The sequence below is a fragment of the Equus caballus genome, chromosome 6 (assembly GCF_041296265.1).
Source record: "Equus caballus isolate H_3958 breed thoroughbred chromosome 6, TB-T2T, whole genome shotgun sequence".
NCBI classification, from domain to species: domain Eukaryota; kingdom Metazoa; phylum Chordata; class Mammalia; order Perissodactyla; family Equidae; genus Equus; species Equus caballus.
In genome coordinates, this window is record NC_091689.1 from 88,165,477 (window position 1) to 88,181,828 (window position 16,352).

The 16,352-nt window shown below is 52.3% G+C and overlaps 2 protein-coding genes across 9 annotated transcripts in view; one reads left to right on the forward strand and one right to left on the reverse strand.

The window, feature by feature from the left end:
* ARHGAP9 (Rho GTPase activating protein 9) lies at positions 1–11,940 on the reverse strand. Of its 6 annotated transcripts, none has more exons than XM_070271789.1 (19): positions 11,687–11,940; positions 7,248–7,315; positions 6,606–6,939; positions 6,067–6,290; positions 4,885–5,109; positions 4,597–4,710; positions 4,296–4,400; positions 4,000–4,061; positions 3,773–3,863; positions 3,456–3,551; positions 3,216–3,314; positions 2,822–2,963; positions 2,621–2,728; positions 2,197–2,295; positions 1,950–2,027; positions 1,746–1,799; positions 1,359–1,493; positions 904–1,009; positions 1–283 (listed from the first exon to the last, which is right to left on the reverse strand). In XM_070271789.1, exons 1-19 carry the CDS (start codon positions 11,718–11,720, stop codon positions 112–114), a joined length of 2,346 nt encoding a protein of 781 aa, XP_070127890.1. In that variant the 5' UTR covers positions 11,721–11,940; the 3' UTR covers positions 1–111. The 6 variants fall into 6 exon arrangements, with proteins under 6 accessions (XP_070127890.1, XP_001488897.4, XP_070127891.1 ...); XM_001488847.7 differs by lacking the exon at positions 11,687–11,940 and adding an exon at positions 10,725–11,010; XM_070271790.1 differs by lacking the exons at positions 2,197–2,295; positions 11,687–11,940 and having other exon boundaries at positions 7,248–7,302.
* MARS1 (methionyl-tRNA synthetase 1) overlaps positions 10,798–16,352 on the forward strand; it is a 17,637-nt gene continuing 12,082 nt past the window's right edge. Inside the window, exons 1-8 of one of the 3 annotated variants that reach the window (XM_070271788.1) lie at positions 10,798–10,927; positions 11,023–11,285; positions 12,120–12,210; positions 12,364–12,442; positions 12,520–12,654; positions 13,002–13,077; positions 13,312–13,484; positions 13,636–13,742. In XM_070271788.1, coding sequence (XP_070127889.1) covers positions 11,177–11,285; positions 12,120–12,210; positions 12,364–12,442; positions 12,520–12,654; positions 13,002–13,077; positions 13,312–13,484; positions 13,636–13,742 — 770 coding nt within the window. In that variant the 5' untranslated portion in view covers positions 10,798–10,927; positions 11,023–11,176. Of the gene's footprint in view, positions 10,928–11,012; positions 11,286–12,119; positions 12,211–12,363; positions 12,443–12,519; positions 12,655–13,001; positions 13,078–13,311; positions 13,485–13,635; positions 13,743–16,352 lie in introns of those variants that run through there. The other 2 variants (XM_070271786.1, XM_005611342.4) reach the window with 2 other exon arrangements.

Genomic DNA, 16,352 nt, shown 5'->3' on the forward strand with positions numbered 1-16,352 from the left:
TGCGGGAGACAAGGATTTAAAGGGATGTCCTTAAACAGAACACGCCACACTCCAAAGGGTACCCAACAGAGAAGATAATCGGAAACACGTTTTCTCTTCTTCCTGCCCCAGTCAGGGGAAGAGGCTGGCGAAGTCGGTGAGCATCAGCTGGACTAGCTGCCCAGGGTAGAGAGCATGGGCCGCTGGGTCCGATGTCTCCTGCTCTGGCCGAAACAGTGTTGGTCCAAACACAATTCCAAGGTTGTGGGGGGTCATGAGGTTCTTATCTGAGTGTGCTATCACCCTGTGGGCAAAGGCCGAGAGAAGGGGCTAAAGGCAGCAGCTTTGCTGCTCCATATAAATCTAATCCTTCCAAGGTTTGAGCAGGGAAGAGCTCCCTCTGGGATCCCTCCACGTAGTGGCCGAAGGAAACCAGGGAGAGAGCCTCAAGGGGAATGGAGATGGGACCAGTGGGGGAACCTTCGAGATACCACTTGAACATAAATCTAGGATACACCCGCCTCTTCACAGCTTCAGAGATTGCCACCAGAGTCCTCTCTGCTCACAATTTGGGAGGCTTTAATTCAGACGGCTATCCTTCCTCAGAAGTCACTGCCTAGGCCCGGCCCAGCCAGGTAAGCCATCGCCACTGTCCCAGTAGCAGACAGAGAGGCAAAAGGAAGGGAGACATTAGATTTCCCTTACTTGTCTCAGCATCCCTGGGCTTGTCTTGGGCCCCACTTGATGCTGACCGATGGAAAGGCTTTGACCCTGGTAATAGGTCCCCTGCACAGAGGCTGCCTGTTTCCTCAAGCTGTCCACTAAACTCAAGTGTTTCCCTTCCTTCCCCATCTGAACAGAGTCTCTGCTGCATGCCCCCCGTACCCTCTCCCTGCTTGAACAAAGATGTGCAGTCTTCCTGACCTGCACAAATGCTCCAGAAGGTACCGCAGAGTGTCGTGGTTGGGCTTCGGCATTGAGCCTATTAATTCTCGTATTTGAGAGAGGCACTGCTCTGATTCGGAGAGCGCTAGAGAGAAAGAGTAATGGGCAGGGCACGGGGGTGAGATTAGGGAAGATGCGGGGGCAGAGTGGATAAGTTCACTCCTCTTTCCCATGCCCCTGGAAGACACTATTAATCTATCACAGCTTTCTCTTTCACCGAGCACAGCTGCAGCCTCAGAATTCTTTTCAGTTCAGCCCTCTAAACGTTGACAAGAACACAACTGAAGTTGGCACGTGAGTTGAAAGTTATTTTCCACCTCTGTGCTCAGGATGGGACAGAAGAGGGTAAGGGAACCTCTACTCTACTCTATTCTCTACCACTCATGCCTCCCCCACCCCATATTAAGGGTATCCCCAAAGCTCCCATCCCTTACCAAGGGCAGCACGAAACTTGGGCAGCAGCAGTGGGGGCACCAGAGGCTGGGGGAGCTCCCTGAGAAAAAGCTTCAGGGCTCCAGTGACCACGTGAATGTCATCCCACTCAGCACTGTCCAAATCTAATCGGCCTTCTGGAAGGAGAAGGAGGTACAGAGGGGTTCAGGGCTCAGGAAGGGCCAGAGAGAGCCAGAGACTGAGAGATCAGGAGTTTCGGAGAAGATCCAGGTAAGGCAGACTACAGGAATGCCTTTGGGGTCCACAGTGGGACAAGACACAGTGGGAATGGGGACAACCCTCCCAGGAGCAGGACATGGGGGTACTCACGGGGAGTAGGGAAAATGTGGGGAACTTTTAAGGATCTGAGGGGCCTTCCATGTAAGTACCTTGTCCTGGCTGTTCTGGGAACACATACCTCCCATCGGAGGTGATCGCCCGCTCTGCAACATGTGTGAGGGGAGATCAAGAGGTAAGACATGCAGTTCCAGCCGGAAGACCTCCCTGTTCTGCCAGCCCCCCCCACTCAGAACCGCCTGTGGATCTGAGGCATGAAGTTCTTAGTACCTCCACTTGCCCACAAGCCTTCTCACCTCTGTCGACCAGGAAGCGAAGTTTCTGGACCACTGCCAAGTTCCCGCTGACCCGGTAAATGCCATCCACATCTAGACCTAGGAGATGAGGCAGAGTGCAGATAAGGACTCCTACTCTGAAGTGTGTGGTGAGGGCTGGTGAGGGATCCGAGGGTAGAGAGACAAAGGGCAGAAAGGTGAGGGAGGTGGGGAATTCTAGGCCTTGGCCTGTTGGAAAGGGACATTCTGGGGCCTCTGGGAAAATGACCTCTCTTATCCACAGCAGCAATGCAGAGCCGCACAAAGCTGGGCACGGTGTCCCCTTCCCGCTGGCACAGTGATTCCAACTGACATCCGAACACCTGGTCTGGGGAGGCACAGAGTGAGGTGGAAAGCCAGGGCCACTATCACCCGTGGAAGCTCTTCTCAGCACTGGCCTTCAAGCCAAAGTTGGCCCGGCTCTACTGGCTGCCTGTTCCAGGCCTGGGCAAGGAGCTACACACCCTCCCCCCACCAATCAGCAGTAGTGGGAAAAACAGTGTCTCAGAAGACCGCTGATCTAGTTTGGGAAGCTGTACTCCGAGCCTCGCTAAAGCTTTCTCATCCATGAAATGGACTGCTGCCCACGTAAAAGTGCTTGCAAAAAGACTAAGGCCGGCACGAAGGGCGCCAGCGGGCCCCGCCCACCTCACCTCGGAGCAGACCCCGCTCCTGCAGGCTCTGCAAGGGCGGTCTCTTCGCGATCAGCCGCTTTAACTTATTCCGCACGCGGTTCTGCTCGGCCCCTTCCGGACCCCGACCTATCGGAGGCAGGCGGGGTCAGAGCGTGAGAGCAGCGGCCGCGGAGGCGCCCGGAGCCGCTCCCGAGGCCCCGCCCCAGCCCCGCCCCTAACCGGAGCTCCGGCGGCCGCCCAGCCGCAGCAGAGGCTTGGACGCCGGCTCCGACTCCTCTTCCTCGTCCTCCCCGGCACTCAGCTCCCCCAGCTCCGCCGGTCCCGAGCCTGACAGTCGCAGCTCCAGGGGATTCTCCCGATCCTGGACCCGGACGGGCGAGGTGGGCCGAGGCGGAGGTTGGAAGAGAGAGGAGAGAAATCTGCACCTCCAGCTCGACTCCGGAGACCCTAACCGGCTATAGGGTCGCACGTCCCAGCCCCACCCCAGAGCTCTACACCGAGATCACCCTGTCCCCCACGGCCCCTGAATCCTACTGCTCCTCCGCCACTCCCTCCCCGCGCCCTGGCCCGGGCCTCTCCGCAGTCTCCGTCCCGCCCTCCCACGCGGTCTCACCAGGCGCTCGATGACAGCGCGCAGCGCGCGGTGCCAGGCCCGCAGCTCGGTCTCCTGGTCTGACTGCAGCAGGAACTCGTGGCCAGGGACCGTGCGGATCTGAGGGGCCGGCGGGGAAAGGACTGGGTCAGTGGGGAGGAGCATAAAAAGCAAGGGGGCCGAGCGGGAGGCCCGTGCGGGAATTGGGGGGCGCACCCCCGGGTAGGGTGGGGCTTTGAGGATGCGCTGGGGGGCACTCACGTGCAGGACGTTGCGGCGGCTGGACAGGTGGCGACCGTGGGCCAGGGCCGCCCCGCGCAGGTCCACGCTGCTTTCGGGTCGGCTACCCGTTGGTGCCTGGCAATTAGGGGAGAAACTGAGGCCTCGGCTCTGTTTCCCTCACCGCCTCCCTCTCACCCGGTGGACTGCGAGGAGACGCAGGCTGTCTCCTTCCTAACTCTTTACTTTCCTCCAGACCGCCCTCCCCACCTCCGCCCCCACAGTCGGCCTGAGGCGGATAGAAGTTGTGCTCGCGCCCCCCTCCTGCACACCCCCCTTCTCCTCTCCCTCACACTCACCCAGAGCGGGGAGGGCGCGGGCGGTGGTGGCTCTCGGTAAAACATCAGGCTGTTACCCGCTAACACCACCCATGATGGGCCCCAGTTCTTCCTGCAGAGCGGAGGGGGCAGCGGTAGTAGTGCAAAGGTCATTGAGAATCGCACGGGGAGTGCGCTCTCCCCACCCTCCGCTCTGCCCTAGGGAACCCGGCAGCCCAGGCCCCTGCAGTACTCTGGGCTCTCCTCACCTAAGCTTGCGCCCTCCCTGGGCGATCTTGGTCATGTTGAGCAGGCCCGACTTTTCCACCTCCTGTGAAATGGAGGGAGGAGGATCAATTAGTCACCCAGCGCCCCTCACAGCTGCCACTGCTTTCCCCAGGGGGTCTCCCAGGAGTAAGGTCCTTTAAAGTTTGGGGGGGGGCGGTGCTGAGTAAGAGAGGACACCCAGAGAACACTCAGAAAGAGGAAGACGTTTCTGAAGGAGCAGGAATTGGGGGGTGGGGCAGAGAGAATCTTGGCGTTCACGAGGAAATAGGAGACTTACATGGGGGTCCTCCAGGACCTGCGGCAGAGGTCGAGGGGGCTGCAAGGCTGAAGGCTGGTCTGAAGGGTCGAGCTGGGAGGTGCGCCGGCGCAGGCAGAGTGAACCCTGGGGGAGGGGATTGGAGAAACAGGTGGAGGGCCCTTCAACTTCGGAATCCCTGGCTGTAGGGGGAAGAGGGGTGCGGACGTGGGTGAGAGGCAGGGGGTGGGGTGGGTAATGAAGAGGAATGTCTTGTATATGAGAGAAAGTCCTAAAAAGATGGCTTTTCCTGTATGTGACCTGGAGGTGGGAGAGATCTCACCTGGGGGTCAGGCAGTTCTGGGGTCCCTGTGTCAGAACCTGAGCCCTTTGCCTGAGGTTGCAGGACTCCGTTGTCCCTATGCAGGGCCTGTGTCCCCTCCATGGAGCCAGGGTTCTGGGGGGGAGGGAAGGAAAACTCATCCAGATGCCACCTCAACCCACTCTCAACACCCTTCTCACAATTTTCTGATTCTTCTGATCTTCAGAGAGAAACACACTACTTTGGGGTTCAGTAAGGGAAAGGAGGAGACTGAGGGGACAAAGGGACAAGCCGAAGGGAAGGTCTCACCGTCTCTTGGGTGCGAGTGCGGCGTGGGGGCTTCCAGGACTTGCAGCCAGTCAGCGAATTGATGTAGAAGCAGCGTCCGGAGCTGGGGTCCAGGTGCTGCTCCCACGCGTCCAGCCTCTGCAGGGGTGGGCATTCAGGGACGGGGGGCGGGGACCGGGGACAGCGGCGAAGGTCCACCAGGTTACAGTATACAGGGGGCTCTGACATGAGGGGCTGGGGTCTTGCCTGCCAGGAATGGGGGAAGAAAAAGGTAAGTATTCTGCCTGTTTCTCTTCCCAGTCTTCTCTCCACCTAACCACCTCCTTCTCTCTCCCCCATTTTCTCACCACCAGCTCCCCGATGGGGTGACCCAGGTACTGGGGGAGAAACCCCAGTCCCCAGCTGGTTTTTTTTATGACTCCCTCCCTCAGTCTTCTTTGCTTTTCTCCTCACTTCCTGTTGCCAACTTCCCTCCTCCCCCACCCCACCCCCACCCCAGGGCCACAGGAAAGGGGAACAGGCTTTCCTGTGTGTGTGTGGGGTTGGGGGGAGGTGGTTGAGGGGAGCGCCCCACTCTCACATCCTCCAGAGGGAAAAGAGACAGAGAGGGGTCAGAGATCCTGCTAGGGGAGGATGAGACAGGAGGGGCCATTTTTCATCTACTAGTAAGTAAGAGAGGGGAGGGGCTGAGTCTTCAGGAAGAGCAAGGGAGTTACATCTCTAAGGGGGACTTGCTGGTGACCTGACCTGGCAAGACAAGACACAGGAAAAACCCTGCCTGGGCCAGGAGTCAGGAGGGAGAGAGAGAAAAGCATCACTGGATTGGCTTTCTTTCAGTCTCTCTATCATCTGCCAGGTTCCACTTACCCTCAGGATCTTTGCTACTTGCTGTCCCTCAGCTAGAAATTCCTTCTCATTCCTAACTGCTTCATGGCTGTCTCTTCCTCCCCCTTAGTCAGCTTCAACTAAATATCTTTTCCTCAGAGCTGCCTTCCCAGACCGCAGTCACTCCACCACCATTAAGCTTCTTGGTAGCACTTACAGTACAAAGGCTTATCTTCCTTATTTGTTTATGTGTTTCTCACCCCCTGGGAATCCCTTGAGGGTGGAGATTCTGTCTGTCCTGTTCACCATTGTGCCTAGAACAGGGCCCAGAAGTAAATATCTGTAGGCTCCCCCGTGCTCAGAAGAGCTGTGACTCACCATGTCGGCACTGGACTCCATCAGCAAGTCTTCCTGAGAGAGGGATCTGCCACTTGGTCCTTCCTGGAAGGGCTGCCGGAGGGTGGGTCTCAAATTGGTAACACTGACACTTCTACACATTTTGGGGGGAAGAGGAGGAGGCTGCTCTGACGTAGCCTGGGCTCTGCCTGGGGCTTCCCGAGACAGGTGCAGCTTTTCCAGGGAGCCAGGAAACAACTTTGGTCCTGGAAACAGAGAAATGGGAAGGGTAGGGAGGGGGCAGGTGATCAGAGGCGTGATCTTGGCTGGGTCCCCCATCCTGGGGGCTCCCAGGGAAGACAAGAGCAGGGAAGTCTGTGGAAAATTACATGAGACCTGGAGGGCTTGAGACTAGGAGGAGAGGCATTTGGGGACATGTTGGTGGGGCTGAGGAACAGGCTGATCAGAGAGAAAGAAAAGAAGGGGGTCAGCAGAAGCTTGAGCTGGGGGGTGGGGAGGATCCTTCCAATAATTCCTAGCAGCTGGGGAGGGAGGAAGGTGATGGGGGAGGGCTTACTCACCAGGAGTCCAGAGGGTCTGGCTGGGAGTGATGGTGGTTGGGCTCTGGGAAGAGATAGATTCTTCTGTCACATAAGCAGCTGGGACGAAGATGGGTCGAGAGGTAGAGGGTGCTCCTAGGCGCCTTGCCAACCACCAGTCTGAGTTGGTCTTTCGAAGCAGTAGGAACCTGTCCCCTTCAACCAGAGACACTTGCCGGCCATCTGCCCCAGTGTAAGTGAAGGCATAGAGGGCACAGAGCTGGGATCCCCGAGAAGGGCTTCGGGGCCCCAGTCCTAGGCTGCCCCAGGTACTTGGCCACCACCGGCCTGACAGCATTGTGTTCAGTATTGTCACCTGTGGGAAAAAGGGGTGTTGGAGATCCAGAAAAACACAGAACTGCCTGCTTCCAGGCAGACAGACATTGTTCGAAGAGCTGAGTCGGGGGAAGGTAAGGACAGTAACCCTGTGGTGAGAGGAGAGGGTGAAGCAGAGGGCCTGGATGGGGGTCAGTGGTAGGTTTTAGGGTCTGAGAACTCTGGGTGATGTGACTGGTGAGGAAGTATATAAGTAAGGTGAGAGAGGATGTGGTCAGCAAGGCTGGGAGGCCAGCAAGGCAGGAAATCAGAGGAGAGGGCCTAGCTCGGTGATTTTCCTCCAAGTACCTTCTGGGGCCCATCAGAAGATCCAGGTGCAGGAGGAGCTGGTCCTGGGTGGTGGTGGGACTTTTGAGCTGAACACAAGAAGATGAGGAGAAAGAATCAGGTCTCAGACAGAACACAGGCAAAGAAACAGACATTAATGACAAAGATAAAAAAGTTTGTGACTCTTCATTAAATTTGTGCAAACACCAATGTTTCCATTACCGATCACCTCAGACCTAAAGCTGCGTGCTTCCTGTGCAGACTCAGAGAGACATCAAGACAGAGAAACAGAGAGCCAGAGAAATAATAAGACCAAATTGGAGATAAAGAGAAAGTAGTTAGGAGAAACACAGAGGAGTTTAGAGTTAGAGGAAGAGGTGAAAATACAGTACTGCCATCCTCTCAAGCCAGGATGTGTTTTTGAGAGCTGAAGCCTTAATATATTCTCTGTACATAAGCCTCTTGGGCGGGGCCCCACTTTAGTGCGTGGGTTCATTCATTCATGCTCTTAGCATGGATTGGCTGAGCACCTCCTGTGTGAAAGGAACGGCTTAGGCACTGGAGATAAGAAAGGGGAAGGAGACAGACACAGCCCTTCCCCTTGGGAGCTTAAGGACAGATCTGAACACAATAATGACACAATAAATTTGTTAATTATAATTGAATCAGGGGCTACTGACAAGTAGTACAGGATGCTATGACAACATATGGCGGGAGATGGGGACTGATGTCAGCTTCTTGCTGGTGGAAGGTGGAAACTGACTTCCCCTGTCAATTGCCAGAACTTTAAAACCCACTCTTGTGCTACCTCCTTACCTGACCACTCCTCTTTTCCCCCAGTTTCTCCACTGCATAATGGGGGGTTTTCTGTATGGCTTTGGAGGGGTGGGGTAGGGAGTTCCGCTCCTCTTTGGTGACATCAGAGAGCCAGCTCTCCTCCCCTGACATGTGACCTGAGGGCTGAGTTCTCAGTTCTGGGATTCTGCCTCACTGATCTTCTTCCTTAGTTTGCCCCACTTTGAACATGTGGAGAATCCTATCCCTCAACTCTTCCTTCCCGCTTCTGAAATAGTAGCCAACTTCATCCATTCATTCGTTCATCTAGTGTTTGTTAAATGCTCAAATCTCACCCTCTTCCGCCTGCTCTGCCATGTGTCCTGCATTTTATCCTGTCTTTATTGACTCCTTCCCATTAGCTTTTAAATATGTCCAAGTCTCTCCCATCTTTAGACAAACCTCCCTTTACTGCACTCTCCAGTTACCACCCCATCTCTCTCTCTTCCTTTCTACAGTCAAACTTCTTGAAAGAGTTGCCTACACATGGAGGTCTCCATTTTCTCTCCCCTCATTCCCTCACCTCTGCAAGGTCACTCCTCACTAGGGTCACCCCTGACTTTGCACAGACACTTTGCAGTCCTTATGTGCTTGACATCTCTGTAGCAGGCAACACAGTTGACATTTCTCTCCTACAAACACTGTTGGCATCCCTCTTAGCTTTCTAGCAATTCCTTCTCTGCTGCATAAGAAAGGACTTTGCTTGTTCCTTAAACCCCAGAGGTCTGTCTGGGATCCTGTGCCTTTTGCACTCTCCACACTCTGGTGGTCTTAGTCTTCCCCCAGTTCAGATGACCTCCATATGATGCTGAGTACCATATCACCAGTCCAGGTCTTCCTCTGGAGCTCCAGTCTAATCCACTGTCCACTGAAGAACTCCACTTGGGTATTTCACAGGTGCCACAAACACAGTATGTTCTAAACTGAATTTGTCAGCTTCCCCCACAAATCTGTTTCTCTTCCAGTACCATTATTCAGTTAAATTTAAATTTAATAAATATGTAGTGAATGCTTATACCATAAGTGCCAGGCAGGAACTGTGTGCTAGGCATTGTCAATTAAGATGACAAACATGGCTGCTGACCTCTCACAACAACTAAAATACAGTGTGACAATCACTATGACAAGGGAAATGCTATCATCTGTTGGGGCACAGAGTGGATGTACCCAATTGCCCATGCCAGAAACCTGTCAGCCAACCTTAATTTCTCTTGTTTCCTCACCATTCACATTTAATTGGTTACTAAATCTTTCTATCACTTCCTTTAATCTCTACAACCACCACTCTTTTTAACCCAGATGATATAACCTAACCAGTCTTCTTGCATATCGCTCTGCTCCCTTCCCAGTGCATTCCTGGCACAGCAGCCAGAGTGACCTTTCTAAAACACAAAAATGCCCTACCACTCTCCTGACTTAACCTTTCAAAGGCTTCTCATCGTCCTCAGAATGAAGTTCAGATTTTACAAGTTGGTTTACAGAGACTTTTTCCTTTTACCCTAGCCTTTTCACACTCCCCACCACAAACTCCATACTCCAGCCACACACTCATTCTTCACATTCCGAATGTGCACCTAGGTCTCTGGTTCTTTGTATATGCTGTTTCCTCTGCCGGAAACACTTCCTCTCTCCACTCCCACCAGTTGTTACCTGGCTAACTCTTACTCATCATTCAGATCTCAGTGGAAAGGTCGCTTGCAGAAGAAGACCATTTGTAACTCCTTAGAGTCGGGTAGGGGTCCTAACTAGGAGCTCCCACAGCAAGCTTGACATCCCCCATCAAAACTTTCATCGCACTTGAAAGATTATTTGATTTTCTGACTTCCCAGGAAGTCTGTGAGCTCTGCCAGGGCAGAAGCCTATATCTGTTTTGTTGATAATTGTATCTTCAATGCCTTCTATAGTTCCTGGCACAAAGTAACCTCTCTGTGCCTAGTTTCCTCATCTGTAAAATGAGAATGAGAGAACCTCTTTTTTGTTTGTTTGTATTTTGTTCAATAACCATTTTATTATAGGTCACAATTTTATGAGGCAGAAATTAAGGTAGGGTTCAGCGGGGTGATTCTTCTGTCCTATGTGTCATTGACTGGGGTCACTTGGTGGTATTCAGCAGGCAAATGGGTTGGTCTGAAGGGAGAGTTTCACTCACATATCTGACACCTTGATGGGGATGACTGGAATGCTAGGATCAGCTGGATCTGTCAGCCAGAATGTCAACATGAGACCTCTCCAGCATCTCAGGGTAGGAAGACTTCTTACATGGCAGCTCAGGGCTACCAGAGTGTTCCAAGAAGCCTGGGCAGAAGCTGCATAAGAGTATGGCCCAGCTTCAAAAGGCCCAGAACCTCCATAGAACTTTTGAGAATTAATTAATATATGTAGAGTGCTTAGAACAGTGCCTAGCTCATAAGTACTATTAGGTATTAATTATTCCTAAAGGTATACAAAGACGAATAAGAAGGATCCCTTTCTCAATTACTATGTGCTTCTTTGTATAAATATACTTACTGCCAAACTCTTAGCCTTCTTACTTCCCCTCAAGCTGACCTTTTCCCTCTACACGCCTCCTCCCCCTTTAATGAGACTGTCTAGCTGTAGACGAGCTGCAGACTGGCATTAATATTTAACAGTCACATCTTTCTTATTAATAGGATATCTACTAACTTCCATTGTGTCACTTAAGGCAGTTTATCGTAACTCTCAACTCTAAAACTCTGCTTCTTATGAACTTGAATCAAGGGTCGTCCATTGCGAGCAGCCACTGTCATAACACCGCCACTTCAGCGTCGCCCCGACAAGAGGCAGCCTGAACTTCCGTCCCCACCGTCCGGCTACGCCGGAAGATTGAAGCGCCCCGGGCCCTGCAGGTGAACGTCTCTTCGGGCCCGCCCACCACACGTGCCGCTCTAGCACTGCAACTGCGGCCTCCCCGTCTCTATGATAGCCTTTTCCTGTTTCCTAGTGTTGCATGATGGGAGAAGGAGTCGGCTTCCTGGGAGCGCTGCGCCAGGAACGGCCTAAGTCAGAACTTCACTTCCCGGCTTGCCCCGCGGCGGTCGCTCTGCTCGCCGGCTGAAGGCCGGTTCCGGTTGCATCAGCGTGGGGTACACGGCGAAATGAGACTGTTCGTGAGCGAAGGCGCCCCGGGGAGCTTGCCTGTGCTGGCCGCGGCCCGGAGGGCCCAGGGGAGAGCGGAGCTGCTCATCAGCACTGTAGGCCCAGAAGGTAGTGGGGCTGGTGCTGGTGGGCGGGGGATGAGGGGGGCAGGACCGAAACACGCCCGACACCCAGCCCGCAGTTCTCTTTGCCAGCCCCCCACCTCCTACCACGCACTCCCGTCATACTTCCCCATTATCCTTGGTCACTTTATCCCCTCTTCTCTCCTGGTCACATCTTTCATCAGTCACTTCCCTTAATTGCCCTCGGCATACCCCGACCTCATCCCTCGCCTCCCCTCCTTCATCTTCCAGGATCCCGCCTCACCCCAGCGAACCTCTGTCCCCTTTCTAACCTTCTCTCACACCTCCCAGGCCCCCCGCCTCCCCAGTCACTCATGGGACAACCCCCAGGCACCCCTTCGTCGTTCTTAAGAAACTCTGCTCTCCCTTCCTCAAACAGACACAGACCTGTATACGCTCCTTTCGGTTTACCTCTTCTCATTCCCAGCCAACTGATGGGGTCACTCTTAAGCGGTTCTCTCGTCAGTCCTCCCAGTTCTCTTAGTTTTTTTCTCCCACTGTTATCTCAGATCATCCTCAAGGTATCCTGGTTACTTTCACTTGTTCCACTTCTTGGCTGTAGCACTATCCCAATGCCACTGCCTCCTCTCTGCAGTCCCCATCTGTCGTTTCCAGCTGGCAGTCTCGGCTGAACACCTGCTGGTCTCTCCAGCACATACTGGACCCACCCCCTTTCAGTGGTCCTATCCTGGAACCTCTGGGTTGAGCCTGCCCATCTTCCTTCCCTTTTCCCCTGAATAATGTGAGGTTGTCTTTCTGAGCTGACAAAGTATTTCTTTTCTTTTCCCTATTTTTCACCCGTTTTCCTCTCCTGCATCAGAGTGTGTGGTCCCATTCCTGACCCAGCCTAAGGTCCCTGTCTTGCAACTGGATAATGGCAACTACCTCTTCTCCACTAGTGCTATCTGCCGGTCAGTATTGGTCCTTGATGTGGGGAGGTGGCTGAATCAAATCCTGGCTTACTGTCCTCTGTACGGCCCTATTTGCAACCACTGTGGGGTGAGAAATAGGCTAGACCAAGGGGCCCCTCTAATTCCCCCTTCTGTCATTCTCTCCCTGGGCAGATACTTCTTTCTTTTGTCTGGCTGGGAGCAAGATGACCTCACTAACCAGTGGCTGGAATGGGAAGCGACAGAACTGCAGGTGGGACTGAGACATGGGGATGGCAGGCAGGCCCTTGCTCTGCATGGCCATCCTGACCTGTGCCCCCCACATTTTAGCCAGCTTTGTCTGCCGCCCTGTACTATTTAGTGGTCCAAGGCAAGAAGGGAGAAGATGTTCTTGGCCCTGTCCGGAGAGCCCTGACTCACATTGACCACAGCTTGAGTCGTCGGAGCTGTCCTTTCCTTGCTGGGGTGAGTTGGACCTTGAGGTGGGGATTGAGGAAAGTTGTATGGTATACAGATAAAGAAGGAAGACTGTATTCAGAGTGTTCAAACCCCCACACTACCACTTACTCACAGTGTAACCTTGAAAATCACTAAACTCTCTAGTCTTCAATTTTTTTCATCTTTGAAATGGAGATAATATTAGTACCCATCTCATGGGGTTATTGTGAGGATTAAGTGAGATAATTTAAAGTGCTTAACACAGTACTTGGCACATAGTAAGTACTTAACAAAATGTTCGATATCATTATATCCATTGGGAAGAAACTGCATGTCTCACCTGTGTACCTTTTTCTTTTCTTTCCCCAACAAAGGAGACAGAATCTCTAGCTGACATTGTTTTGTGGGGAGCGCTATACCCATTACTCCAAGACCCAGCCTACCTCCCTGGTGAGAACTGCATAGCCGTCCACCCCCAGCCCAACCCCAGGAGCTTGGGGTAGGGATTACTAGAATATTGAGGACCCACTTTGAGGTGTAGCTTGACAGGACAGCTATAGCAGAAAGATGGCTGAGGGAACTGAGGAAGGCAACTGGAGAAACTTCATGAAGAAGGGGAGGAGGTCCACTCCTGCCTGCCCATTCTAGGTCTTGCTGATTCTTCCTTTTTTCCCATGCCCACAGAGGAGCTGGGTGCCCTGCACAGCTGGTTCCAGACAGTGAGTTCTCAGGAGCCATGTCAACGAGCGGCAGAGACTGTGCTGAAGCAGCAGGGTGTCCTGGCCCTCCGGCCCTACCTCCAAAAGCAGCCCCAGCCCAGCTCCCTTCAGGGGAGAGCTGTCAGCAATGAGCCTGAGGTTTGCAACAGAGCAGAGGGGTCCCTACAGAGCCTCAGTGTCCGAGGTGGGGGTGGCTTGGAGAGGGACTTTAACATGGCCACTAACTTATTCAGTTGTTGGAGAGCAAGGGCCCTGTCACCTTGTGAGGGATTCTGTCCACTCTTCATAGGAGGAGGAGCTGGCTACCCTGTCTGAGGAGGAGATCGCCATGGCTGTCACTGCTTGGGAGAAGGGACTAGGAAACTTGCCCCCTCTTCGGCCACCACAGAATCCAGTGTGAGTAGGCACAGATGAGCGGGGCTTGGTTTCTTTAGTGGAAATTGTTGATAGAGCCAATACCTGCCTGCCAAGTGCCCTTTCCTGACCTTTCTTTAATTTTTCATTCTCTCCTTCTTATTCTTAAACCTTTTTTTTTTTTTTTTTTTTTGTAATTTAATTCTTTCTTGCTTATTTTGGACACTCTGTCTGTTAGTCCCATCTGCACCCATATTTTCAGCTCCTTTTTAACCCACTGATAGCACTAAATCTGTTTTTCCAGTCCAGATCTCTGTTCTGAGCTCCAGACATATTTGTGATACCATCTCCTAGATTCCTCCACTTGCACAGGCGTTGCGAACTCAGAATGTCCAAAAGCAAACCTGGGATCTTCCCTGCCAGCCTCTCTTTCTCCTTTATTCACTTACTGTAGTGAATGACCCCCACCTTCCACCTAAAAGTCCAAGCCAGAAATCTTGGTGTCATCCACACCCTTCCCTCATCCCCGTCTGTGTCATTTGTTCCATTACCGAGTCTTTGATTCTAAGTAGTCCTTGAATCCTTCCCTTCTTCTCCGTATCCTCACTGCTGCCACTTTAGATCGGGCTTCACCATCTCTTACTTCTTACCCTGCTGCCTTGTACTCCACGCTGCCACCAGAGGGACTGCTAAGAATGGCATGTGTTACCCTCTCCCTCCTTTTCAGAATTCTACAGACGGTTCCTGTGTGCACTTCACAAGGCCTTTTGTGATCTGGCCCGTGCCTACATGCTCAGTATCATGTTTTGTCACTCTCTTGTTACATTAAGACAATACACACACACAGATTATTCCACCAAAATGAAATATTTGTAGCTCTCAGCCTAATGACAGTAGAGATTTGAGTGTCCACTCCTTGTCAGGCCCTGTGTGCTAGGAGCTGGGTACACAGAGGGAACAAAATGGACAAGACCTCTGCTCTCGTGGAACTTTGAGTATAGTAGGATAGGCGGGTATTTAAAAAACTCACACAAATGTATAATACAAGTTTTGATAAGCCTATGAAGGAAAAGACAGGGGTGCTATGAGAGAAAACATCACTAGAGGTTAACTTAGAGGCCTCTCTAAAGAGTGGCATTTGAACTAAGACTTGCAAGACAAGTAGGTGTTAGTCAGGGGAAGGCTGGGAAGGGAGTCTCAGGTGGAGGAAACCTCATGTGCAAAGGCCTGAGGAGCAAGAGAGTTTGGCTCTTTTTAAGGAATTGATTAAAGGCCAGTGGCTGGAGGCTGGTCAGTCAAGAGGCAGATAGGTGAAGATGAGTTTTGAGAGGGAGGCAGGCTCAGATCATATCATGCCTTAAAGTGTCTTTGCATGTGCTGTTCCTTCCCCTGGAATGCCTGCATCTTACCTACCTGATGGATAATTGTTCCTCAAGAGACTAGTTTTGTCATTTTCTTCTCTATAGAACTTGAAACAGTCTTAAGTGCTCCATCTTCTGGGAGCTCCCATTATGATATGATGTTGTAATTGCCTCTTTTCATATCTGTCTCCTCACTGATCTGTAAACTTATTGAAGGTAGAGGCTATCTTTTATGTGGCCCAGTTTCTAGCACCGGGCCAAGTGTTTGGTAGATATTGATAAAATTTGGGTGAATTAGTACTAAGTGCTTTGGAGGTAAGAAAGACTAGGAGATAGACTTTCTCAGGTGTCTGTACAGGCTAACAGGTTTAAATGCATATGTAGAGGAGGAGACAGTTGGCATTGAAGACCCGATAGCCAGACCAGGCTGTCTTCTGTGCTTTTCCTTCTGACTAAAAGACATCCCCACTGTCTTGATGAGGCAAATTTCCACCCATTCTTGAGGCCCAACTCAAGTAGTTCTGCCTCTGTGATGTCTTCCTTAATCTCAGGCTGGAGTGCATGCTTGCCTTCCTTCAAATTCCTCCGGCACTTGTGCCTCTCATTGCACTGATCCAGGTCAGCAGTTACATAATAGAAGGTAACCCCACTGAGGGCAGAGCCCCAGGCGTACTCACCTTTGTATCTAGCACACTAGATATAAAGCATACTCATAACGAGAGGGAAGTTACAGGGTAACGCAGGAGGAGCACCACACAATGTGCCACAAAGTGCTTAGGGGCTCAGGATACAAGGCTGAGTTGGAGAGGAAGGCTGGTCATCAGTAAAGGAAGGCTTCCCTGAAGGAGTTGATTACTAAGCTGGATTTCGGAGAAAATGATGGTGTTCAGTTATGGGGAGAAAAGCCAATGAATGCAGGAGAAATTAGTGAAATCTTTTGTGAGGAAATTCCAGGAAGTCGTTGGGACATCTAACCGGACATATCGCAGCAGCAGAGAAGAAGGGGTGAGGGTAACGTGGAGGACTAATTCGAGCCTTTGTTAGTAGTAGAAGCTGTGGGAACCAGGGAGCTATCAGGATGCCTGAGGTTGAAAGAAAGTAAGTGACGGGGCCAGTGAGTATAGGCTGAGAATGGTTGGGCAGATGAAAGGAGCCCTGGTGAGGGGTCAGTGCTAAGGAGGCGGGTGGAAACACGATGTGTGCAGCTGAGCTGTTGAGGATGATGAAGCATGAAAAGAGAATAGTGGATTGAGTGACTTCAGACAGCGGATTGAGTGACTTCAGACAGCAG

Bases quoted from the DNA above. Each gene is read 5' to 3' on its own strand.
- ARHGAP9 (XM_070271789.1), bottom strand. From the start codon at position 11,720: ATGAGAAGAGGTAAACCGAAAGGAGCGTATACAG. The intron at 2,028-2,196 runs GTCATTTTCCCA...CTCATCTCCTAG, and splicing joins TGCTGCTGTGGATAAGAGAG to GTCTAGATGTGGATGGCATT. The intron at 284-903 runs GTCAGGAAGACT...CTTTGCCCACAG, and splicing joins CTTCTGGAGCATTTGTGCAG to GGTGATAGCACACTCAGATA.